This window comes from Acipenser ruthenus, chromosome 12, assembly GCF_902713425.1.
Source record: "Acipenser ruthenus chromosome 12, fAciRut3.2 maternal haplotype, whole genome shotgun sequence".
NCBI lineage: Eukaryota > Metazoa > Chordata > Actinopteri > Acipenseriformes > Acipenseridae > Acipenser > Acipenser ruthenus.
In genome coordinates this window covers 2969721-2997363 of record NC_081200.1, presented here as the reverse complement: position 1 = coordinate 2997363, position 27643 = coordinate 2969721, and the positions used below count along the sequence as shown (strand labels likewise).

Genomic DNA, 27643 nt, shown 5'->3' with positions numbered 1-27643 from the left:
CTAGTTTATGCAGGGAATGCTGAGTGCTTGGCTAGATGAAAAACTGGTCCTGCAGCTTTTGGATTCTCCATGTCAGGCTGCAGAGTTGTCACAACTATCTTTTCAAACACACTTCTTAAAGTCTGAGCATTGTTTACTTCTGATCATTTATAGGAGGGAAGTCAAGAGAAAAGTCAGTTTGTTTTTTTGTTTCATTTCAATCTATATTTTCTCTTGACTTCTCTACTGTCAATATAGATATACACATAAAATTATAATATAATGTTACCTCAGTGATAAAAGGCCACTGTCCGCTGTAAGTCTAGAGTAATTTATAGGGGGGGGGGGGGGAATTATGTTGGTTAAAGCACATTTCAACAACAAAGATAATGCAGTTACTGAACATGTTACCAATCACAATGACTTCTGTATGGCCAGTCTTCGGGGAGAATTTGTCATGTGCTTAGTGATGTCATTGCCCATGTCATTGATGATGTCATATGTGATGTCAAATGTGACAGGAAACATACACATAAGGGTGCAGAGTTAAGGTTGCGTGGCTACCTTAACTTGCAATTTCCTAACCTTTTGCACATTTGCAAACAAACCTTAACGTTACTTTAACAAAGTTTTTGCCATTGAATATAGGTAATGTGCCCACTTCAATTTTTAAGAGTGGCATAGCCGACATGTTTTCATATTATTATTATTTTTATTTGCCATTTCTTTGTAACATTACTGTGATCTCAGGCTGTATAGAAATTTGCCAGCCGGGGTATTGAAACTTTGAGCCACACAGACATGTTTGCTTCTCATTGGTCAGTTTCCCTAGTTACACCGTGTGTAGCTCCAAAATGTATCTCCCACGATATAATGATTCATAGCTGTTAGTTTTTAGTACTTTTCGTGCATTGAATTTTAGGCTATGGCCTAGAAGAATAGGAGGTAATACTATACATAAATTCACTGTTTGGCAACAGAACTTAAAAAAAATATATAAGCTGCAGCTACGTTTCAGCATGAATGTGACACTGACAGTGCACCATGTTGAACCTTGACCTTTGTGCACCAGAAGCAGTTTTACTGAACAAGTATATTTACAATGTGCGCTATATTTACTCTGTTCGTAACATAAACAGGACTACAAAAATTAGATTTTTGCCTCTGTAAAAATCTATTTCTAGCTATGCCCCTGATAAGAACGAGACGTTTAAATTGGTTGAGTAGCCTACAGAGCACTGCCCCTTTCAAAATAAAAAAACAAAAAAACAGAGGGTTGAAAGGTCAAATCACACATACAGCACCGTGTCAAAGAAGCGGGGCATCACAAAGATCAGAAAAAAAGACCAGAAACAGATAAACCTCTCGTTTTATCTACAGTTTACAGGGAATAAAAAAAGATGTCCAACAGCAATCTAAAGTATTTTGTTTAGCAATGTTTAGTTTTAGAGAAAGTGAGTAATTATTTTCAACAGACTACTTGGGTACACTAGCTACATTGTATGAAAAAAAGTTTCAGGAAATTTCATTAATATTTTTTTAAGATGCAAACCCACTTTTTTGTTTAAAAAAATTAATTAACAAGCACTGTATGTATGTGAAGATCACAACCGAGAGTTTACAGTAACATACGATCTGTTCATTTACATTTACATGCTCGCTCTGCTACAAAATACAAATCTCATTCGCTGACCTACATAGCTACATGTAAATGCTGTGTGCATACACAACCAAACAATTGACATACTGCATTTTAAAGGAAATAAAGGCAGTGCCTAACCAAATGTGTTTTTACATCCATTTCCAAGATTTCATTGACTTTTGTTCAAATTCACGAATCAGAGCAGTAGTAGAGCTCTTTTCGGTTTATTAAATGCTTATGTTAAAAATTGGATTGGTTGGTTGGTTGCGCAGACCACCATAAATCCCAAGTAATAAACAGTCCAGGCGATCTGGTGCCTTTACAGGTCTAACAGCATTAATACTTCAATATAGTAATACAGATATGGTTAATTATATGCTTAGCTCTGGTGCCTTTACAGGTTCAACAGCGTTAATACTTCAATATAGTAATACAGATATGGTTAATTATATGCTTAGGCTATGCATGCATAAAGCTAAAAACGCCCACCACTAAATTCTAGCTAGAACATTCAATATATATCACTCTCTTAAGACTAAAACATAATTTCTATACCTTATAGCAATGCATCAATATAAAAAAGATATTCAATTCAAATATATGCTTACCTTCCAGTATATGGAAGTGTAGTGTAGGATATACGACCAAACAGCAATCAGTTTTTCAGAGATCTTCAGAGCATGGATCACATCAGTTTGTAGTTAGCAACTTGAGCGATACTTGACTGGGGTTTTACCTAGGTTTTTATAGATTTTTCCTCCTTTTTCTGAAAAATAGATGAACTGGAGTCCACAGGGTCCTTGCTACCAAATACTATACAAGTATATGTGTATATATGAGAGATGTTTTTAATATGTAACACCAGCTCTATTTGATTATATTTAGCTAAAATTATATTATTATTTAGTCAAAAATTATATGTCCCTCTTAGCCACATATTACATTATCTTTTCAGTGTGTTATCAATGGATCAGTTTAACTTCATATACAAATGTGTGTTAACAAAGTATTTGACAAAGACTGCCTTTGAATAAGCATACAGTGGTCAGTTCAATTAGTTTCATTTAAATTTTAAACTATAATAACATTGTTAAGTATAATAGCCTTGTATTAACTGGTACCATGCTTGGTCCAAGCTTGACCTCTCTCTCTTTTTTTCTGATAGTTGCCTGCACAAGCAGGTTTTAGACACCCTGGTTACTTGCCAAGGCTAGTGTTTTAATTAATATGAAACTCCACTCTAAGCACTTTAACAAATTCACAGCATTAAGTCATTTTTTGGCTGATTCAAGAGACACCTGAACCGGTATCTTTTCAGATAATACCAAAAACGCTTACATCCTAACTTTTTATAACTCAGCTCTCATTATTTTCTTATAATATAATGAGATACATACTCCTGTCTTTCTTAAAGCACCATCCTTTGGTTATCATTCAATGTTGGCAAATCCCGCTTTTAAGAGCCAACACCGAATCCTGCTTTGAGGTGCCAAAGACTAAGCTTTATGTTTTGAAGGTCTAATGCTCTTCCAGAATTCTACTGTGTGTCTGAGACAAACATTTAATTCTTTCACTTTTAAATTCTTCCGTTTCCCTGTAAAGAAGTACCTCTGTTTATTCTGCAGTAAAATCTTTATACAAACTAAACATGTATATTCTTTGGTTTAATTTATATAATAATGTCTAAATACTTTTTGTTTAGTTGGAGAAACTGAACTAATTCTTAAATTGATTAAATTACATGAACATTATCGCAAATGTGTCAACAATATGGTTGCAATATTGTCAGTGCCATTCTTCTGTTATAATAAACTTTTACTATGTTCTTTCAACAGTTTATCTTTAAATGGCATTATAAGATGTATTTCTAGTTAAGTTACTTCAGTTACTAACAGTTGCTCCTAGAAATTGTAATATTATTTTACTCCATTGATAAATCTTTCAAGATTTTAATGGAAGGTCCAGTTATTTATATCTAAATACAGGCTAGCATTGATATACCAGAACGTCATAGTACTACAGTGACTGAACTTCTTCACTGTTCATACAAAATCCAGTCAAAGCAGGTTTTAAGACAACCTTTGCTTTTTGCCAATTTTAGGGTTGATTAATATGAAACACTATCGTAAGCATTTTCCAATACTCATTATTTCAAACCAATATCTAACTTAACGTATTAACACGTCCTACACTTTCCATTCCCATCTCTTCCTGCCAGGTTCTAATTCATTTCTGTTACATATAGAAAATGATTATTGTAAGATAAACTCCTATCGTCTGTTATCCGAAAGGTATTTCTGTTCGTTAATATTAACGAGATCGCTCATTACAGAGATGATCTTGGCTTTTAAATCGCTGACCATCAGAAAAACTCCCCGCTTCATCGGCCAACACCAACGAGTCATCTTCAACACTGCTTTTACTGCAAGCAGGTGAGAATGAGGCTACAACATCAGTTGTATTCCTTCAGCAAGTTTACTGTTAGAGTTAGTTTATACTTTAAATGATTTTATAACATGTAGTTCTAATTCAGATATGTCAATATAGCAATCTCTTATAAACTACAATTCTATTTTACTTCACTGATATACACAGAAGGCAAGAGGCTAATTTTTTATTATTAATATTAATATTCATTGAATATTTAAACTTAGGACTGCTCGTACATTTACTTAATGTTATTATATTAGGTTTCTTATTTATTTAAATACTTTTGCTTTTTCTTACTATAATCAAACCTAGTTCAATTGCTTCTAGCATATTAACTGTGCTCCATAGATTCTACCATTCTGCTCTCGCTGGATCAGAATGTTTTGAGACTCTGAGTCGAATTAAAAAATATGCTTTCGCCTGATAAGGGAGGTTTGGAACTTTCAGCAGACCAGCCTGACCTTCAATGCAATGAACTCCTTCTCACAGGCCTTACACAGATCTGCTAATAATATTTTCTAATGTTTGTATATTCTTTAAAACACATTACAGTCATTACAATATTTGTTGCAGTTTCACAAATGTTCAATTTGTATCCCAAAGATCAGCCTGCTTCCAGTAGCTGTGACAGTCTTGGATCGGTTTCTGCTCTCATTGAGTCAGTTTCTGCTCACAGGTGTGGGTGACAGTCTTTAAAAGCCTGATCCCTGCAAAAACTTAAATCTGCATTTTCATTCCCATCGTCAGTGGGCAAACACATTTTAACTAAATTTGGGTCCATCAAAGAACCGCACACCCTTGCAACCGAGGCCTTCCATGCAAAAGGATCTAATGGCTTATAGCCGAAAAGGGATGTGCTAGAACCGTCTATGACAGTTTACTGTATATCACATGTCGATGCAATAATGGTTTACTACAAAATAACTAGCATGTATTAAAAATAATTTACATTTCAGTCTTTCTCCTTCCACAGCAACAACAACAACAGATTTGCTAACAAATACAACTACAGCCACAACTACAATACCTGAAACTACAATACCTGCATCAACTGCAACAACACTTGAACCAACTACATCAACACCTGAAACAACTACAATACCTGCATCAACTACAACAACACCTGAGCTAACTACATCAACACCTGCACCAACTACATCAACACCTGCACCAACTACAACACCTGAAACAACTACAATACCTGCATCAACTTCAACAACACCTGAACCAACTACATCAACACCTGCACCAACTACAACACCTGAAACAACTACAATACCTGCATCAACTGCAACACCAGAACCAACTACATCAACACCTGAAACAACTATAATACCTGAACCAACTACAATACCTGCATCAACTACTACAACACCTGAAACAACTACATCAACACCTGCACCAACTACAACACCGGAAACAACTACAATACCTGCATCAACTTCAACAACACCTGAACCAACTACATCAACACCTGCACCAACTACAACACCTGAAACAACTACAATACCTGCATCAACTGCAACAACACCTGAACCAACTACATCAACACCTGAAACAACTACAATACCTGAAACAACTACAATACCTGCATCAACTACTACAACACCTGAAACAACTACATCAACACCTGCACCAACTACAACACCTGAAACAACTACAATACCTGCATCAACTTCAACAACACCTGAACCAGCTACATCAACACCTGCACCAACTACAACACCGGAAACAACTACAATACCTGCATCAATTACAACAACACCTGAACCAACTACATCAACACCTGCACCAACTACAACACCTGAAACAACTACAATACCTGCACCAACTACAACACCTGAAACAACTACATCAACACCTGCACCAACTACAACACCTGGAACAACTATAATACCTGCACCAACTACAACACCTGAACCAACTACATCAACACCTGCACCAACTACAACACCTGAAACAACTACAATACCTGCACCAACTACAACACCTGAAACAACTACATCAACACCTGTACCAACTACAACACCTGAAACAACTATAATACCTGCATCAACTACAACACCTGAACCAACTACATCAACACCTGTACCAACTACAACACCTGAAACAACTACATCAACACCTGTACCAACTACAACACCTGAAACAACTACAATACCTGCACCAACTACAACACCTGAAACAACTACATCAACACCTGCACCAACTACAACACCTGGAACAACTATAATACCTGCATCAACTACAACACCTGAACCAACTACATCAACACCTGCACCAACTACAACACCTGAAACAACTACAATACCTGCACCAACTACAACACCTGAAACAACTACATCAACACCTGTACCAACTACAACACCTGAAACAACTACAATACCTGCATCAACTGCAACACCAGAACCAACTACATCAACACCTGAAACAACTATAATACCTGAACCAACTACAATACCTGCATCAACTACTACAACACCTGAAACAACTACATCAACACCTGCACCAACTACAACACCGGAAACAACTACAATACCTGCATCAACTTCAACAACACCTGAACCAACTACATCAACACCTGCACCAACAACAACACCTGAAACAACTACAATACCTGCATCAACTGCAACAACACCTGAACCAACTACATCAACACCTGAAACAACTACAATACCTGAAACAACTACAATACCTGCATCAACTACTACAACACCTGAACCAACTACAATACCTGCATCAACTACTACAACACCTGAAACAACTACATCAACACCTGCACCAACTACAACACCTGAAACAACTACAATACCTGCATCAACTTCAACAACACCTGAACCAGCTACATCAACACCTGCACCAACTACAACACCGGAAACAACTACAATACCTGCATCAATTACAACAACACCTGAACCAACTACATCAACACCTGCACCAACTACAACACCTGAAACAACTACAATACCTGCATCAACTGCAACAACACCTGAACCAACTACATCAACACCTGAAACAACTACAATACCTGAAACAACTACAATACCTGCATCAACTACTACAACACCTGAAACAACTACAATACCTGCATCAACTACTACAACACCTGAAACAACTACATCAACACCTGCACCAACTACAACACCGGAAACAACTACAATACCTGCATCAATTACAACAACACCTGAACCAACTACATCAACACCTGACCCAACTACAACACCTGAAACAACTACAATACCTGCATCAACTACAACACCTGAAACAACTACATCAACACCTGCACCAACTACAACACCTGGAACAACTATAATACCTGCATCAACTACAACACCTGAACCAACTACATCAACACCTGCACCAACTACAACACCTGAAACAACTACAATACCTGCACCAACTACAACACCTGAAACAACTACATCAACACCTGTACCAACTACAACACCTGAAACAACTATAATACCTGCATCAACTACAACACCTGAACCAACTACATCAACACCTGTACCAACTACAACACCTGAAACAACTATAATACCTGCATCAACTACAACACCTGAACCAACTACATCAACACCTGAACCAACTACATCAACACCTGCACCAACTACAACACCTGAAACAACTACAATACCTGCACCAACTACAACACCTGAAACAACTACATCAACACCTGTACCAACTACAACACCTGAAACAACTATAATACCTGCATCAACTACAACACCTGAACCAACTACATCAACACCTGCACCAACTACAACACCTGAAACAACTACAATACCTGCATCAACTACAACACCTGAACCAACTACATCAACACCTGTACCAACTACAACACCTGAAACAACTATAATACCTGCATCAACTACAACACCTGAACCAACTACATCAACACCTGCACCAACTACAACACCTGAAACAACTACAATACCTGCATCAACTACAACAACACCTGAAACAACTACATCAACACCTGCACCAACTACAACATCAACACCTGCACCAACTACAACACCTGAAACAACTACAATACCTGCATCAACTTCAACAACACCTGAACCAACTACATCAACACCTGAAACAACTACAATACCTGAAACAACTACAATACCTGCATCAACTACTACAACACCTGAAACAACTACAATACCTGCATCAACTACTACAACACCTGAAACAACTACATCAACACCTGCACCAACTACAACATCAACACCTGCACCAACTACAACACCTGAAACAACTACAATACCTGCATCAACTACAACAGCACCTGAAACAACTACAACAACACCTGAACCAACTACAACAGCAACAGCAACAACAGGTAACAGATGTATGTTAATACAATAAAATGGCACGTCAGTTACCAACGTGGAGGTAATTTACTGGCAGTCAATTACCTGCCATGGTTTCCACTGTTCATTAACTTCCCATCAAGTACCAGAACAAAGAGTTACTGACCTGAATAAAGTGCATAATCACTCTCTCAGCAGCAACTTAAGTTACTTAAAAAAATTTAAGAAAAAAACTTGCTGGATGCCTGATACAGTAATCCATCACATATCTGCCCGAACCGTTTATCTGCCATGATCAAGCTCTTCAGCAACGTTAGTTTATTATTGGACAGAGACGATTAGTTCAGAGATTATAGATCCTACCAAAGTTTCTGTACACTGTGTTGTATGTGCTCCGTGCGCTGCCATTGCTGGTAGTGTCAGATGAGCTGTTCAGTGTGTTGATATGTAAATAAATCCTGTTCACCTGCGGAGGGCGTATCAACTTCAACCTCCGCCTCGATCTCCTGCCTGTCACTCAGCAGCAAATGTACGAACCCACACGGCAGACAGCTACTCTGTCACAAGCATTAATACCCTGTATCTTTCTAAACAAGGGATTTAGAGGAGCTCTCTAATAAAAGCTGAATCTCAAAACAATAATTGTATGAATATAGTAATTGTTACAGCTGTGTATAATGATATTTAAAACAGGATTAATTTATTCGACTTTTTACATATCTGCCCTTACTCTGGTCCCACCGCAGTCGGATATGCAACGGATTACTGTATCTTTATAAAAATAGTTGCAATATAGTCCAGCTATAAGGGTTATGAATTCAGGAAAACATGGAATTAACTACTTTGTTACAGTATAAGGATGAGACAGACCACGTTTCATGTGTACCATTTATTAGTTCCAAATACCCACAATGCATTATATGTTGAATGTTATTGTTTAGCTACACTATATGTGCCACTAGTATTAACAGAGACAGACAATTGATCGGATTCCCTCCATCCCAGGAGTGAGCCCTCAGAATGATTCTCTGATGGTCCACCATGATCCTGGAGGTATTAGAGACATTTTCATCCTACCCAGCAGTAAATAGAAATACTTGAAGAAAGGGTCCAGAAGGCCACTCTGACTCCATTCAAATTGTATTATTGGTCTAAATGTGTCAGATCCCAGAGACAAGTTGGAGACAATCAGTGATTTACTAACTGCCGTTGTTTCCTTATAGAGTATGTCGCTTCCAGTACCAGCGGGAAAAGATTCTTAACAGTATTTCTAGAAAATTTGGATACTCCTTCACTTCTGATTCACATTGTCTCACAGGACAGGTCAGCCTCAGTACATGTCTCAGTTGAAAGTCCTTATTTCCATCAGTTTGTATCTCTACAAGTGAACAGCAGCACATCTGTTTCTTTAAACAATTTGTACATGCTCAAAGGGCAAGAACTGTCTAAGAAGATGGTGACAGTCGGCTCTGATGAAAGTATTTCAGTCTTTGCTCTCAATCAAGATAGGTATACAGCAGATATGACTGTTGTTTTGCCAGCATCTGCTTTGGGAACAGAATATTATATTGTTGCACCACAGGGGATTTTTTTTTTGTCTCAGTTTGCTGTAATTAACGAGTTTGACACGAATGAGGTGACAGTGACAGTGTCAGGAATGCTGGACTTCAATGGCACCACATACTCAGACAAACAGAATTTCTCTTTCACGCTGACGTCAAACCAGGTCATCCAGTTTCAGAGTACAACAGAATTAACTGGGACTCGGATTGTATCCTCAAAACCTGTGGCTGTGATCAGTGGAAATGTATGTTTAAATTACCAGGGTTATACAGCCTGTGATGTAGTGTTGACAGAGCTCTATCCTGTGAATAGCTGGGGAACTGCATTTGTTGTTTTCCCCCTGCTGCTAAACAAAGATCTCAAAGATAGAATCACCATCCTCTCTGCTGAACCGAACAACACAGTGTACATCACAACAGAAAATACAACAACACAGAATCTAGTCCTGCAAGAAGGATCCTTCACTGTGCTGGAACTGACTGGACCCATGAGCATCAACTCCACTAAACCAGTGATGCTGACATACCTCTTCACAGGGGGAAGGAACTTCAACTTTTCAAGCTTCAATATAGCTGATCCATTCCTATCAAACATTGTCCCCAGTTCATCTTACAGTGATACATATACCTTTATAACAATAGCAAATTATGAGAATTATATTATGGTGGTTGCACACCAGTCAGATCTCACTGGGTTCAGTTTAGATGGCCAGCCACTGGAGACCTTTTCACCCGAAGAGACACAAGCTTTTGGATTTTCTGCCAAACTAGTTTATCTAGGAATAGCTGGTGGTCACCATGTTATTACCCACGAATCAGCAACGTTTGGTATTTATGTATTTGGATTAGGGTACTGTGTTGCTTTTGGGTATACAATTCGAAATGACCTGCTACTTTCAGGTAACTATTTTATGCATGTATTTTAATGAGATGATAAACTAAATGAATGTATTCTTAAAAGTCCAGATTTTAATAATCATATTAATAAAACACTGATATGTGCCATTACTTTAAAAACATGTTTTAGTAAAATCTTTACTTTAGGAATATGTTCATTAGCAGTAACAGATTTAGTTTCATAACACTTAGCATTTTCGTTAGAGATGTAAGACATATGTAAAAATAAACAGACTTAATATGAGTCACAAAAATAGTTGTTTCTGTGACAGCATCTCCCACTCACTAGCAACCTAATATATTTGATTTTATATTGACAGGAAAAAACATAATTGGCAATCTGAAGTCTACTGGCATAACAACCTCATCCATATCAATCAGTTGGAGTGCACCAAATGGCAGTGCCATTGGCTACAGAGTTGAAGCTATAGGGAATCCATCCAAAAACCTAACTGTGAGCACAGCGTTCGCTGAAATCACTGAACTGGTACCTGGTAGCAAATACACACTGCGGGTCATTGCTCTGGCTGCAGATAATGTTACGGAAGTGGATGCAGTGACAATCACAAGATTTACAAGTAAGTTTATTAAAAAAAAAACTGATTATTTAATACAGCCTTGAATTTTAAAAATGTAATTTTAAAACTGTTATCTTTACTAATTTGGCAACATATTATAATGTATTTCTTTCTAAAATAAATTACACCATTCCTTCTTCTTAATTACAACATAGTTTACATATATTTTTATTCAGGATATCAAGCATGAAATAACTGTTTCTCTGTTATCTTTCTACAGAGCCTGATATCGCTCCCAATTTGACTGCTAGTAACATCACAACAACATCCATAGCCCTTAGTTGGAGTGCGCCAAATGGCAATGCCATTGGCTACAGGGTTGAAGCAATAGGCAATCCATCCAACAATCTCACCGTGAACACTTTATTCACTGAAATAACTGGACTGGTACCTGGAAGCAATTACACACTGAGGATTATTGCTCTGGCTGCAGATAATGTTACGGAAGGGGATGCAGTGACAATCTCAAGATTTACAAGTATGTTTAAAAAACATCTGGTTCTTTTAATGCAGCTTTGTTTTCTTTTAAATAATTTTAAAAGCTATTATATTGACTGATATCATATATTTTACGCCATAATAATAACATAATTATTTCTTTAGTTAAAAATTGGAATCTGAAGGCAATCTTAAGATTTTACATTGACACTTTACATGTCTGCATAACAAATATCTTCAATTGAAATCCTCTCACCTCTGGTATTTTTCTACAGAGCCTGATATCGTTGTCAATTTGACTGCTGAAAACATCACCACAACATCCTTAGCCCTTAGTTGGAGTGCGCCAAATGGCAATGCCATTGGCTACAGGGTTGAAGCAATAGGCAATCCATCCAAAAATCTCACCGTGAACACTTTATTCACTGAAATAACTGGACTGGTACCTGGTAGCAATTACACACTGCAGATTATTGCTCTGGCTGCAGATAATGTTACAGAAGGGGATGCAGTGACAATTACAATCTTTACAAGTACGTGTAAAAAAAATTGATTATTTAATGGAGCCTTGACTCTTAAAAATATCATTCAAAACTCTTATCTTCACTAATTTGGCAACATTTTATAATCTATTGACTTGCAAAATAAATAATACCATTCCTTCTTCTATAGTTACAACATAGTTTACATATATTTTTATTCAGGATATCAAGCATGAAATAACTGTTTCTCTGTTATCTTTCTACAGAGCCTGATATCGCTCCCAATTTGACTGCTAGTAACATCACAACAACATCCATAGCCCTTAGTTGGAGTGCGCCAAATGGCAATGCCATTGGCTACAGGGTTGAAGCAATAGGCAATCCATCCAAAAATCTCACCGTGAACACTTTATTCACTGAAATAACTGGACTGGTACCTGGTAGCAATTATACACTGCGGATTATTGCTCTGGCTGCAGATAATGTTACGGAAGGGGAAGCAGAGGCAATCTCAAGATTTACAAGTATGTTTAAAAAACATTGGATTCTTTAATGCAACTTTGTTTTCGTTTAGTTAACTTTAAAAGCTATTACGTTGAAATATATAATATATTTTATGCCATAATAATAACATAATTGCTCCTTATATAGTTAAAAATTGGAATCTGAAGGCATTCTTAAGATTTTACATTGACACTTTACATGTCTGCATAACAAATATCTTCAATTGAAATCCTCTCACCTCTTGTATTTTTCTACAGAGCCTGATATCGTTGTCAATTTGACTGCTGAAAACATCACCACAACATCCATAGCCCTTAGTTGGAGTGCGCCAAATGGCAATGCCATTGGCTACAGGGTTGAAGCAATAGGCAATCCATCCAAAAATCTCACCGTGAACACTTTATTCACTGAAATAACTGGACTGGTACCTGGTAGCAATTACACACTGCAGATTATTGCTCTGGCTGCAGATAATGTTACAGAAGGGGATGCAGTGACAATTACAATCTTTACAGGTACGTTAAAAAAAATGGATTATTTAATGGAGCCTTGACTCTTAAAAATATAATTCAAAACTCTTATCTTCACTAATTTGGCAACATTTTACAATCTATTGACTTGCAAAATAAATAATACCATTCCTTCTTCTATAGTTACAACATAGTTTACATATATTTTTATTCAGGATATCAAGCATGAAATAACTGTTTCTCTGTTATCTTTCTACAGAGCCTGATATCGCTCCCAATTTGACTGCTAGTAACATCACAACAACATCCATAGCCCTTAGTTGGAGTGCGCCAAATGGCAATGCCATTGGCTACAGGGTTGAAGCAATAGGCAATCCATCCAAAAATCTCACCGTGAACACTTTATTCACTGAAATAACTGGACTGGTACCTGGTAGCAATTACACACTGCAGATTATTGCTCTGGCTGCAGATAATGTTACAGAAGGGGATGCAGTGACAATTACAATCTTTACAAGTACGTGTAAAAAAAATTGATTATTTAATGGAGCCTTGACTCTTAAAAATATCATTCAAAACTCTTATCTTCACTAATTTGGCAACATTTTATAATCTATTGACTTGCAAAATAAATAATACCATTCCTTCTTCTATAGTTACAACATAGTTTACATATATTTTTATTCAGGATATCAAGCATGAAATAACTGTTTCTCTGTTATCTTTCTACAGAGCCTGATATCGCTCCCAATTTGACTGCTAGTAACATCACAACAACATCCATAGCCCTTAGTTGGAGTGCGCCAAATGGCAATGCCATTGGCTACAGGGTTGAAGCAATAGGCAATCCATCCAAAAATCTCACCGTGAACACTTTATTCACTGAAATAACTGGACTGGTACCTGGTAGCAATTATACACTGCGGATTATTGCTCTGGCTGCAGATAATGTTACGGAAGGGGAAGCAGAGGCAATCTCAAGATTTACAAGTATGTTTAAAAAACATCTGATTCTTTAATGCAACTTTGTTTTCGTTTAGTTAATTTTAAAAGCTATTACGTTGAAATATATAATATATTTTATGCCATAATAATAACATAATTGCTCCTTATATAGTTAAAAATTGGAATCTGAAGGCAATCTTAAGATTTTACATTGACACTATACATGTCTGCATAACAAATATCTTCAATTGAAATCCTCTCACCTCTGGTATTTTTCTACAGAGCCTGATATCGTTGTCAATTTGACTGCTGAAAACATCACCACAACATCCATAGCCCTTAGTTGGAGTGCGCCAAATGGCAATGCCATTGGCTACAGGGTTGAAGCAATAGGCAATCCATCCATAAATCTCACCGTGAACACTTTATTCACTGAAATAACTGGACTGGTACCTGGTAGCAATTACACACTGCGGATTATTGCTCTGGCTGCAGATAATGTTACAGAAGGGGATGCAGTGACAATTACAATCTTTACAAGTACGTTAAAAAAAAAGGATTATTTAATGGAGCCTTGACTCTTAAAAATATCATTCAAAACTCTTATCTTCACTAATTTGGCAACATTTTATAATCTATTGACTTGCAAAATAAATAATACCATTCCTTCTTCTATAGTTACAACATAGTTTACATATGTTTTTATTCAGGATATCAAGCATGAAATAACTGTTTCTCTGTTATCTTTCTACAGAGCCTGATATCGCTCCCAATTTGACTGCTAGTAACATCACAACAACATCCATAGCTCTTAGTTGGAGTGCGCCAAATGGCAATGCCATTGGCTACAGGGTTGAAGCAATAGGCAATCCATCCAAAAATCTCACCGTGAACACTTTATTCACTGAAATAACTGGACTGGTACCTGGTAGCAATTATACACTGCGGATTATTGCTCTGGCTGCAGATAATGTTACGGAAGGGGAAGCAGAGGCAATCTCAAGATTTACAAGTATGTTTAAAAAACATCTGATTCTTTAATGCAACTTTATTTTCGTTTAGTTAATTTTAAAAGCTATTACGTTGAAATATATAATATATTTTATGCCATAATAATAACATAATTGCTCCTTATATAGTTAAAAATTGGAATCTGAAGGCAATCTTAAGATTTTACATTGACACTATACATGTCTGCATAACAAATATCTTCAATTGAAATCCTCTCACCTCTGGTATTTTTCTACAGAGCCTGATATCGCTGTCAATCTCACTGCTGAAAACATCACCACAACATCCATAGCCCTTAGTTGGAGTGCGCCAAATGGCAATGCCATTGGCTACATAGTTGAAGCAATAGGCAATCCATCCAATAATCTCACCGTGAACACTTTATTCACTGAAATAACTGGACTGGTACCTGGTAGCAATTACACACTGAGGATTATTGCTCTTGCTGCAGATAATGTTACAGAAGGGGATGCAGTGACAATTACTATCTTTACAAGTATGTTTAAAAAACATCTGGTTCTTTTAATGCAGCTTTGTTTTCTTTTAAATAATTTTAAAAGCTATTATATTGACTGATATCATATATTTTACGCCATAATAATAACATAATTATTCCTTTAGTTAAAAATTGGAATCTGAAGGCATTCTTAAGATTTTACATTGACACTTTACATGTCTGCATAACAAATATCTTCAATTGAAATCCTCTCACCTCTGGTATTTTTCTACAGAGCCTGATATCGTTGTTAATTTGACTGCTGAAAACATCACCACAACATCAATAGCCCTTAGTTGGAGTGCGCCAAATGGCAATGCCATTGGCTACAGGGTTGAAGCAATAGGCAATCCATCCAACAATCTCACCGTGAACACTTTATTCACTGAAATAACTGGACTGGTACCTGGAAGCAATTACACACTGAGGATTATTGCTCTGGCTGCAGATAATGTTACGGAAGGGGAAGCAGAGGCAATCTCAAGATTTACAAGTATGTTTAAAAAACATCTGATTCTTCAATGCAACTTTGTTTTCGTTTAGATAATTTTAAAAGCTATTACGTTGAAATATATAATATATTTTATGCCATAATAATAACATAATTGCTCCTTATATAGTTAAAAATTGGAATCTGAAGGCAATCTTAAGATTTTACATTGACACTATACATGTCTGCATAACAAATATCTTCAATTGAAATCCTCTCACCTCTGGTATTTTTCTACAGAGCCTGATATCGCTGTCAATCTGACTGCTGAAAACATCACCACAACATCCATAGCCCTTAGTTGGAGTGCGCCAAATGGCAATGCCATTGGCTACAGGGTTGAAGCAATAGGCAATCCATCCAAAAATCTCACCGTGAACACTTTATTCACTGAAATAACTGGACTGGTACCTGGTAGCAATTACACACTGCAGATTATTGCTCTGGCTGCAGATAATGTTACAGAAGGGGATGCAGTGACAATTACAATCTTTACAAGTACGTGTAAAAAAAATTGATTATTTAATGGAGCCTTGACTCTTAAAAATATCATTCAAAACTCTTATCTTCACTAATTTGGCAACATTTTATAATCTATTGACTTGCAAAATAAATAATACCATTCCTTCTTCTATAGTTACAACATAGTTTACATATGTTTTTATTCAGGATATCAAGCATGAAATAACTGTTTCTCTGTTATCTTTCTACAGAGCCTGATATCACTCCCAATTTGACTGCTAGTAACATCACAACAACATCCATAGCCCTTAGTTGGAGTGCGCCAAATGGCAATGCCATTGGCTACAGGGTTGAAGCAATAGGCAATCCATCCAAAAATCTCACCGTGAACACTTTATTCACTGAAATAACTGGACTGGTACCTGGTAGCAATTATACACTGCGGATTATTGCTCTGGCTGCAGATAATGTTACGGAAGGGGAAGCAGAGGCAATCTCAAGATTTACAAGTATGTTTAAAAAACATCTGATTCTTCAATGCAACTTTGTTTTCGTTTAGATAATTTTAAAAGCTATTACGTTGAAATATATAATATATTTTATGCCATAATAATAACATAATTGCTCCTTATATAGTTAAAAATTGGAATCTGAAGGCAATCTTAAGATTTTACATTGACACTATACATGTCTGCATAACAAATATCTTCAATTGAAATCCTCTCACCTCTGGTATTTTTCTACAGAGCCTGATATCGCTGTCAATCTGACTGCTGAAAACATCACCACAACATCCATAGCCCTTAGTTGGAGTGCGCCAAATGGCAATGCCATTGGCTACAGGGTTGAAGCAATAGGCAATCCATCCAAAAATCTCACCGTGAACACTTTATTCACTGAAATAACTGGACTGGTACCTGGTAGCAATTACACACTGCAGATTATTGCTCTGGCTGCAGATAATGTTACAGAAGGGGATGCAGTGACAATTACAATCTTTACAAGTACGTGTAAAGAAAATTGATTATTTAATGGAGCCTTGACTCTTAAAAATATCATTCAAAACTCTTATCTTCACTAATTTGGCAACATTTTATAATCTATTGACTTGCAAAATAAATAATACCATTCCTTCTTCTATAGTTACAACATAGTTTACATATATTTTTATTCAGGATATCAAGCATGAAATAACTGTTTCTCTGTTATCTTTCTACAGAGCCTGATATCGCTCCCAATTTGACTGCTAGTAACATCACAACAACATCCATAGCCCTTAGTTGGAGTGCGCCAAATGGCAATGCCATTGGCTACAGGGTTGAAGCAATAGGCAATCCATCCAAAAATCTCACCGTGAACACTTTATTCACTGAAATAACTGGACTGGTACCTGGTAGCAATTACACACTGAGGATTATTGCTCTTGCTGCAGATAATGTTACGGAAGGGGATGCAGTGACAATCTCAAGATTTACAAGTATGTTTAAAAAACATCTGGTTCTTTTAATGCAGCTTTGTTTTCTTTTAAATAATTTTAAAAGCTATTATATTGACTGATATCATATATTTTACGCCATAATAATAAAATAATTATTCCTTTAGTTAAAAATTGGAATCTGAAGGCAATCTTAAGATTTTACATTGAAACTTTACATGTCTGCATAACAAATATCTTCAATTGAAATCCTCTCACCTCTGGTATTTTTCTACAGAGCCTGATATCGTTGTCAATTTGACTGCTGAAAACATCACCACAACATCCATTGCCCTTAGTTGGAGTGCGCCAAATGGCAATGCCATTGGCTACAGGGTTGAAGCAATAGGCAATCCATCCAAAAATCTCACCGTGAACACTTTATTCACTGAAATAACTGGACTGGTACCTGGTAGCAATTACACACTGCGGATTATTGCTCTTGCTGCAGATAATGTTACGGAAGGGGATGCAGTGACAATCTCAAGATTTACAAGTATGTTTAAAAAACATCTGGTTCTTTTAATGCAGCTTTGTTTTCTTTTAAATAATTTTAAAAGCTATTATATTGACTGATATCATATATTTTACGCCATAATAATAAAATAATTATTCCTTTAGTTAAAAATTGGAATCTGAAGGCAATCTTAAGATTTTACATTGAAACTTTACATGTCTGCATAACAAATATCTTCAATTGAAATCCTCTCACCTCTGGTATTTTTCTACAGAGCCTGATATCGCTGTCAATCTGACTGCTGAAAACATCACCACAACATCCATAGCCCTTAGTTGGAGTGCGCCAAATGGCAATGCCATTGGCTACAGGGTTGAAGCAATAGGCAATCCATCCAAAAATCTCACCGTGAACACTTTATTCACTGAAATAACTGGACTGGTACCTGGTAGCAATTACACACTGCAGATTATTGCTCTGGCTGCAGATAATGTTACAGAAGGGGATGCAGTGACAATTACAATCTTTACAAGTACGTGTAAAGAAAATTGATTATTTAATGGAGCCTTGACTCTTAAAAATATCATTCAAAACTCTTATCTTCACTAATTTGGCAACATTTTATAATCTATTGTTTTGCAAAATAAATAATACCATTCCTTCTTCTATAGTTACAACATAGTTTACATATATTTTTATTCAGGATATCAAGCATGAAATAACTGTTTCTCTGTTATCTTTCTACAGAGCCTGATATCGCTCCCAATTTGACTGCTAGTAACATCACAACAACATCCATAGCCCTTAGTTGGAGTGCGCCAAATGGCAATGCCATTGGCTACAGGGTTGAAGCAATAGGCAATCCATCCAAAAATCTCACCGTGAACACTTTATTCACTGAAATAACTGGACTGGTACCTGGTAGCAATTATACACTGCGGATTATTGCTCTGGCTGCAGATAATGTTACGGAAGGGGAAGCAGAGGCAATCTCAAGATTTACAAGTATGTTTAAAAAACATCTGATTCTTCAATGCAACTTTGTTTTCGTTTAGATAATTTTAAAAGCTATTACGTTGAAATATATAATATATTTTATGCCATAATAATAACATAATTGCTCCTTATATAGTTAAAAATTGGAATCTGAAGGCATTCTTAAGATTTTACATTGACACTTTACATGTCTGCATAACAAATATCTTCAATTGAAATCCTCTCACCTCTGGTATTTTTCTACAGAGCCTGATATCGTTGTCAATCTCACTGCTGAAAACATCACCACAACATCCATAGCCCTTAGTTGGAGTGCGCCAAATGGCAATGCCATTGGCTACAGGGTTGAAGCAATAGGCAATCCATCCAATAATCTCACCGTGAACACTTTATTCACTGAAATAACTGGACTGGTACCTGGTAGCAATTACACACTGAGGATTATTGCTCTTGCTGCAGATAATGTTACGGAAGGGGATGCAGTGACAATCTCAAGATTTACAAGTATGTTTAAAAAACATCTGGTTCTTTTAATGCAGCTTTGTTTTCTTTTAAATAATTTTAAAAGCTATTATATTGACTGATATCATATATTTTACGCCATAATAATAAAATAATTATTCCTTTAGTTAAAAATTGGAGTCTGAAGGCAATCTTAAGATTTTACATTGAAACTTTACATGTCTGCATAACAAATATCTTCAATTGAAATCCTCTCACCTCTGGTATTTTTCTACAGAGCCTGATATCGTTGTCAATTTGACTGCTGAAAACATCACCACAACATCCATAGCCCTTAGTTGGAGTGCGCCAAATGGCAATGCCATTGGCTACAGGGTTGAAGCAATAGGCAATCCATCCAAAAATCTCACCGTGAACACTTTATTCACTGAAATAACTGGACTGGTACCTGGTAGCAATTATACACTGCGGATTATTGCTCTGGCTGCAGATAATGTTACGGAAGGGGAAGCAGAGGCAATCTCAAGATTTACAAGTATGTTTAAAAAACATCTGATTCTTCAATGCAACTTTGTTTTCGTTTAGATAATTTTAAAAGCTATTACGTTGAAATATATAATATATTTTATGCCATAATAATAACATAATTGCTCCTTATATAGTTAAAAATTGGAATCTGAAGGCAATCTTAAGATTTTACATTGACACTATACATGTCTGCATAACAAATATCTTCAATTGAAATCCTCTCACCTCTGGTATTTTTCTACAGAGCCTGATATCGCTGTCAATCTGACTGCTGAAAACATCACCACAACATCCATAGCCCTTAGTTGGAGTGCGCCAAATGGCAATGCCATTGGCTACAGGGTTGAAGCAATAGGCAATCCATCCAAAAATCTCACCGTGAACACTTTATTCACTGAAATAACTGGACTGGTACCTGGTAGCAATTACACACTGCAGATTATTGCTCTGGCTGCAGATAATGTTACAGAAGGGGATGCAGTGACAATTACAATCTTTACAAGTACGTGTAAAGAAAATTGATTATTTAATGGAGCCTTGACTCTTAAAAATATCATTCAAAACTCTTATCTTCACTAATTTGGCAACATTTTATAATCTATTGACTTGCAAAATAAATAATACCATTCCTTCTTCTATAGTTACAACATAGTTTACATATATTTTTATTCAGGATATCAAGCATGAAATAACTGTTTCTCTGTTATCTTTCTACAGAGCCTGATATCGCTCCCAATTTGACTGCTAGTAACATCACAACAACATCCATAGCCCTTAGTTGGAGTGCGCCAAATGGCAATGCCATTGGCTACAGGGTTGAAGCAATAGGCAATCCATCCAAAAATCTCACCGTGAACACTTTATTCACTGAAATAACTGGACTGGTACCTGGTAGCAATTACACACTGAGGATTATTGCTCTTGCTGCAGATAATGTTACGGAAGGGGATGCAGTGACAATCTCAAGATTTACAAGTATGTTTAAAAAACATCTGGTTCTTTTAATGCAGCTTTGTTTTCTTTTAAATAATTTTAAAAGCTATTATATTGACTGATATCATATATTTTACGCCATAATAATAAAATAATTATTCCTTTAGTTAAAAATTGGAATCTGAAGGCAATCTTAAGATTTTACATTGAAACTTTACATGTCTGCATAACAAATATCTTCAATTGAAATCCTCTCACCTCTGGTATTTTTCTACAGAGCCTGATATCGTTGTCAATTTGACTGCTGAAAACATCACCACAACATCCATTGCCCTTAGTTGGAGTGCGCCAAATGGCAATGCCATTGGCTACAGGGTTGAAGCAATAGGCAATCCATCCAAAAATCTCACCGTGAACACTTTATTCACTGAAATAACTGGACTGGTACCTGGTAGCAATTACACACTGCGGATTATTGCTCTTGCTGCAGATAATGTTACGGAAGGGGATGCAGTGACAATCTCAAGATTTACAAGTATGTTTAAAAAACATCTGGTTCTTTTAATGCAGCTTTGTTTTCTTTTAAATAATTTTAAAAGCTATTATATTGACTGATATCATATATTTTACGCCATAATAATAAAATAATTATTCCTTTAGTTAAAAATTGGAATCTGAAGGCAATCTTAAGATTTTACATTGAAACTTTACATGTCTGCATAACAAATATCTTCAATTGAAATCCTCTCACCTCTGGTATTTTTCTACAGAGCCTGATATCGTTGTCAATTTGACTGCTGAAAACATCACCACAACATCCATAGCCCTTAGTTGGAGTGCGCCAAATGGCAATGCCATTGGCTACAGGGTTGAAGCAATAGGCAATCCATCCAAAAATCTCACCGTGAACACTTTATTCACTGAAATAACTGGACTGGTACCTGGTAGCAATTATACACTGCGGATTATTGCTCTGGCTGCAGATAATGTTATGGAAGGGGAAGCAGAGGCAATCTCAAGATTTACAAGTATGTTTTAAAAACATCTGATTCTTCAATGCAACTTTGTTTTCGTTTAGATAATTTTAAAAGCTATTACGTTGAAATATATAATATATTTTATGCCATAATAATAACATAATTGCTCCTTATATAGTTAAAAATTGGAATCTGAAGGCAATCTTAAGATTTTACATTGACACTATACATGTCTGCATAAAAAATATCTTCAATTGAAATCCTCTCACCTCTGGTATTTTTCTACAGAGCCTGATATCGCTGTCAATCTGACTGCTGAAAACATCACCACAACATCCATAGCCCTTAGTTGGAGTGCGCCAAATGGCAATGCCATTGGCTACAGGGTTGAAGCAATAGGCAATCCATCCAAAAATCTCACCGTGAACACTTTATTCACTGAAATAACTGGACTGGTACCTGGTAGCAATTACACACTGCCGATTATTGCTCTGGCTGCAGATAATGTTACAGAAGGGGATGCAGTGACAATTACAATCTTTACAAGTACGTGTAAAAAAAATTGATTATTTAATGGAGCCTTGACTCTTAAAAATATCATTCAAAACTCTTATCTTCACTAATTTGGCAACATTTTATAATCTATTGACTTGCAAAATAAATAATACCATTCCTTCTTCTATAGTTACAACATAGTTTACATATATTTTTATTCAGGATATCAAGCATGAAATAACTGTTTCTCTGTTATCTTTCTACAGAGCCTGATATCTCTCCCAATTTGACTGCTAGTAACATCACAACAACATCCATAGCCCTTAGTTGGAGTGCGCCAAATGGCAATGCCATTGGCTACAGGGTTGAAGCAATAGGCAATCCATCCAAAAATCTCACCGTGAACACTTTATTCACTGAAATAACTGGACTGGTACCTGGTAGCAATTATACACTGCGGATTATTGCTCTGGCTGCAGATAATGTTACGGAAGGGGAAGCAGAGGCAATCTCAAGATTTACAAGTATGTTTAAAAAACATCTGATTCTTCAATGCAACTTTGTTTTCGTTTAGATAATTTTAAAAGCTATTACGTTGAAATATATAATATATTTTATGCCATAATAATAACATAATTGCTCCTTATATAGTTAAAAATTGGAATCTGAAGGCATTCTTAAGATTTTACATTGACACTTTACATGTCTGCATAACAAATATCTTCAATTGAAATCCTCTCACCTCTGGTATTTTTCTACAGAGCCTGATATCGTTGTCAATCTCACTGCTGAAAACATCACAACAACATCCATAGCCCTTAGTTGGAGTGCGCCAAATGGCAATGCCATTGGCTACAGGGTTGAAGCAATAGGCAATCCATCCAAAAATCTCACCGTGAACACTTTATTCACTGAAATAACTGGACTGGTACCTGGTAGCAATTACACACTGAGGATTATTGCTCTTGCTGCAGATAATGTTACGGAAGGGGATGCAGTGACAATCTCAAGATTTACAAGTATGTTTAAAAAACATCTGGTTCTTTTAATGCAGCTTTGTTTTCTTTTAAATAATTTTAAAAGCTATTATATTGACTGATATCATATATTTTACGCCATAATAATAAAATAATTATTCCTTTAGTTAAAAATTGGAATCTGAAGGCAATCTTAAGATTTTACATTGAAACTTTACATGTCTGCATAACAAATATCTTCAATTGAAATCCTCTCACCTCTGGTATTTTTCTACAGAGCCTGATATCGTTGTCAATTTGACTGCTGAAAACATCACCACAACATCCATAGCCCTTAGTTGGAGTGCGCCAAATGGCAATGCCATTGGCTACAGGGTTGAAGCAATAGGCAATCCATCCAAAAATCTCACCGTGAACACTTTATTCACTGAAATAACTGGACTGGTACCTGGTAGCAATTATACACTGCGGATTATTGCTCTGGCTGCAGATAATGTTATGGAAGGGGAAGCAGAGGCAATCTCAAGATTTACAAGTATGTTTTAAAAACATCTGATTCTTCAATGCAACTTTGTTTTCGTTTAGATAATTTTAAAAGCTATTACGTTGAAATATATAATATATTTTATGCCATAATAATAACATAATTGCTCCTTATATAGTTAAAAATTGGAATCTGAAGGCAATCTTAAGATTTTACATTGACACTATACATGTCTGCATAAAAAATATCTTCAATTGAAATCCTCTCACCTCTGGTATTTTTCTACAGAGCCTGATATCGCTGTCAATCTGACTGCTGAAAACATCACCACAACATCCATAGCCCTTAGTTGGAGTGCGCCAAATGGCAATGCCATTGGCTACAGGGTTGAAGCAATAGGCAATCCATCCAAAAATCTCACCGTGAACACTTTATTCACTGAAATAACTGGACTGGTACCTGGTAGCAATTACACACTGCAGATTATTGCTCTGGCTGCAGATAATGTTACAGAAGGGGATGCAGTGACAATTACAATCTTTACAAGTACGTGTAAAAAAAATTGATTATTTAATGGAGCCTTGACTCTTAAAAATATAATTCAAAACTCTTATCTTCACTAATTTGGCAACATTTTATAATCTATTGACTTGCAAAATAAATAATACCATTCCTTCTTCTATAGTTACAACATAGTTTACATATATTTTTATTCAGGATATCAAGCATGAAATAACTGTTTCTCTGTTATCTTTCTACAGAGCCTGATATCGCTCCCAATTTGACTGCTAGTAACATCACAACAACATCCATAGCCCTTAGTTGGAGTGCGCCAAATGGCAATGCCATTGGCTACAGGGTTGAAGCAATAGGCAATCCATCCAAAAATCTCACCGTGAACACTTTATTCACTGAAATAACTGGACTGGTACCTGGTAGCAATTATACACTGCGGATTATTGCTCTGGCTGCAGATAATGTTACGGAAGGGGAAGCAGAGGCAATCTCAAGATTTACAAGTATGTTTAAAAAACATCTGATTCTTCAATGCAACTTTGTTTTCGTTTAGATAATTTTAAAAGCTATTACGTTGAAATATATAATATATTTTATGCCATAATAATAACATAATTGCTCCTTATATAGTTAAAAATTGGAATCTGAAGGCATTCTTAAGATTTTACATTGACACTTTACATGTCTGCATAACAAATATCTTCAATTGAAATCCTCTCACCTCTGGTATTTTTCTACAGAGCCTGATATCGTTGTCAATCTCACTGCTGAAAACATCACAACAACATCCATAGCCCTTAGTTGGAGTGCGCCAAATGGCAATGCCATTGGCTACAGGGTTGAAGCAATAGGCAATCCATCCAATAATCTCACCGTGAACACTTTATTCACTGAAATAACTGGACTGGTACCTGGTAGCAATTACACACTGAGGATTATTGCTCTTGCTGCAGATAATGTTACGGAAGGGGATGCAGTGACAATCTCAAGATTTACAAGTATGTTTAAAAAACATCTGGTTCTTTTAATGCAGCTTTGTTTTCTTTTAAATAATTTTAAAAGCTATTATATTGACTGATATCATATATTTTACGCCATAATAATAAAATAATTATTCCTTTAGTTAAAAATTGGAATCTGAAGGCAATCTTAAGATTTTACATTGAAACTTTACATGTCTGCATAACAAATATCTTCAATTGAAATCCTCTCACCTCTGGTATTTTTCTACAGAGCCTGATATCGTTGTCAATTTGACTGCTGAAAACATCACCACAACATCCATTGCCCTTAGTTGGAGTGCGCCAAATGGCAATGCCATTGGCTACAGGGTTGAAGCAATAGGCAATCCATCCAAAAATCTCACCGTGAACACTTTATTCACTGAAATAACTGGACTGGTACCTGGTAGCAATTACACACTGCAGATTATTGCTCTGGCTGCAGATAATGTTACAGAAGGGGATGCAGTGACAATTACAATCTTTACAAGTACGTGTAAAGAAAATTGATTATTTAATGGAGCCTTGACTCTTAAAAATATCATTCAAAACTCTTATCTTCACTAATTTGGCAACATTTTATAATCTATTGACTTGCAAAATAAATAATACCATTCCTTCTTCTATAGTTACAACATAGTTTACATATATTTTTATTCAGGATATCAAGCATGAAATAACTGTTTCTCTGTTATTTTTCTACAGAGCCTGATATCGCTCCCAATTTGACTGCTAGTAACATCACAACAACATCCATAGCCCTTAGTTGGAGTGCGCCAAATGGCAATGCCATTGGCTACAGGGTTGAAGCAATAGGCAATCCATCCAAAAATCTCACCGTGAACACTTTATTCACTGAAATAACTGGACTGGTACCTGGTAGCAATTACACACTGAGGATTATTGCTCTTGCTGCAGATAATGTTACGGAAGGGGATGCAGTGACAATCTCAAGATTTACAAGTATGTTTAAAAAACATCTGGTTCTTTTAATGCAGCTTTGTTTTCTTTTAAATAATTTTAAAAGCTATTATATTGACTGATATCATATATTTTACGCCATAATAATAAAATAATTATTCCTTTAGTTAAAAATTGGAATCTGAAGGCAATCTTAAGATTTTACATTGAAACTTTACATGTCTGCATAACAAATATCTTCAATTGAAATCCTCTCACCTCTGGTATTTTTCTACAGAGCCTGATATCGTTGTCAATTTGACTGCTGAAAACATCACCACAACATCCATTGCCCTTAGTTGGAGTGCGCCAAATGGCAATGCCATTGGCTACAGGGTTGAAGCAATAGGCAATCCATCCAAAAATCTCACCGTGAACACTTTATTCACTGAAATAACTGGACTGGTACCTGGTAGCAATTACACACTGCGGATTATTGCTCTTGCTGCAGATAATGTTACGGAAGGGGATGCAGTGACAATCTCAAGATTTACAAGTATGTTTAAAAAACATCTGGTTCTTTTAATGCAGCTTTGTTTTCTTTTAAATAATTTTAAAAGCTATTATATTGACTGATATCATATATTTTACGCCATAATAATAAAATAATTATTCCTTTAGTTAAAAATTGGAATCTGAAGGCAATCTTAAGATTTTACATTGAAACTTTACATGTCTGCATAACAAATATCT

At 36.1% G+C, this 27643-nt stretch overlaps 3 protein-coding genes across 3 annotated transcripts; all 3 read left to right on the top strand.

Annotated features, from left to right (window-relative positions):
* The first annotated feature begins 3955 nt into the window (after positions 1-3955).
* Positions 3956-11239, top strand: LOC131740019 (mucin-2). The gene is made up of 4 exons (XM_059034194.1): positions 3956-4053; positions 5008-5942; positions 6459-10817; positions 11135-11239. Exons 1-3 carry the CDS (start codon positions 3956-3958, stop codon positions 8408-8410), a joined length of 2985 nt encoding a protein of 994 aa, XP_058890177.1. The 3' UTR covers positions 8411-10817; positions 11135-11239.
* LOC131740018 (fibronectin-like) lies at positions 9397-22057 on the top strand. Its single transcript, XM_059034193.1, has 19 exons — positions 9397-9408; positions 9959-10740; positions 11196-11392; positions 12106-12363; positions 12579-12836; positions 13546-13803; positions 14019-14276; positions 14986-15243; positions 15481-15738; positions 16942-17199; positions 17437-17694; positions 17910-18167; positions 18403-18660; positions 18896-19153; positions 19369-19626; positions 19864-20121; positions 20852-21109; positions 21325-21582; positions 21996-22057. The coding sequence occupies exons 1-19, from the start codon at positions 9397-9399 to the stop codon at positions 22055-22057; spliced, it is 4923 nt and encodes a 1640-aa protein (XP_058890176.1).
* A 1033-nt stretch (positions 22058-23090) lies between these two features.
* On the top strand, positions 23091-26155 carry LOC131740017 (receptor-type tyrosine-protein phosphatase eta-like). Its single transcript, XM_059034192.1, has 8 exons — positions 23091-23095; positions 23235-23242; positions 23279-23536; positions 23774-24031; positions 24762-25019; positions 25235-25492; positions 25730-25987; positions 26133-26155. The coding sequence occupies exons 1-8, from the start codon at positions 23091-23093 to the stop codon at positions 26153-26155; spliced, it is 1326 nt and encodes a 441-aa protein (XP_058890175.1).
* Positions 26156-27643: the final 1488 nt, after the last annotated feature.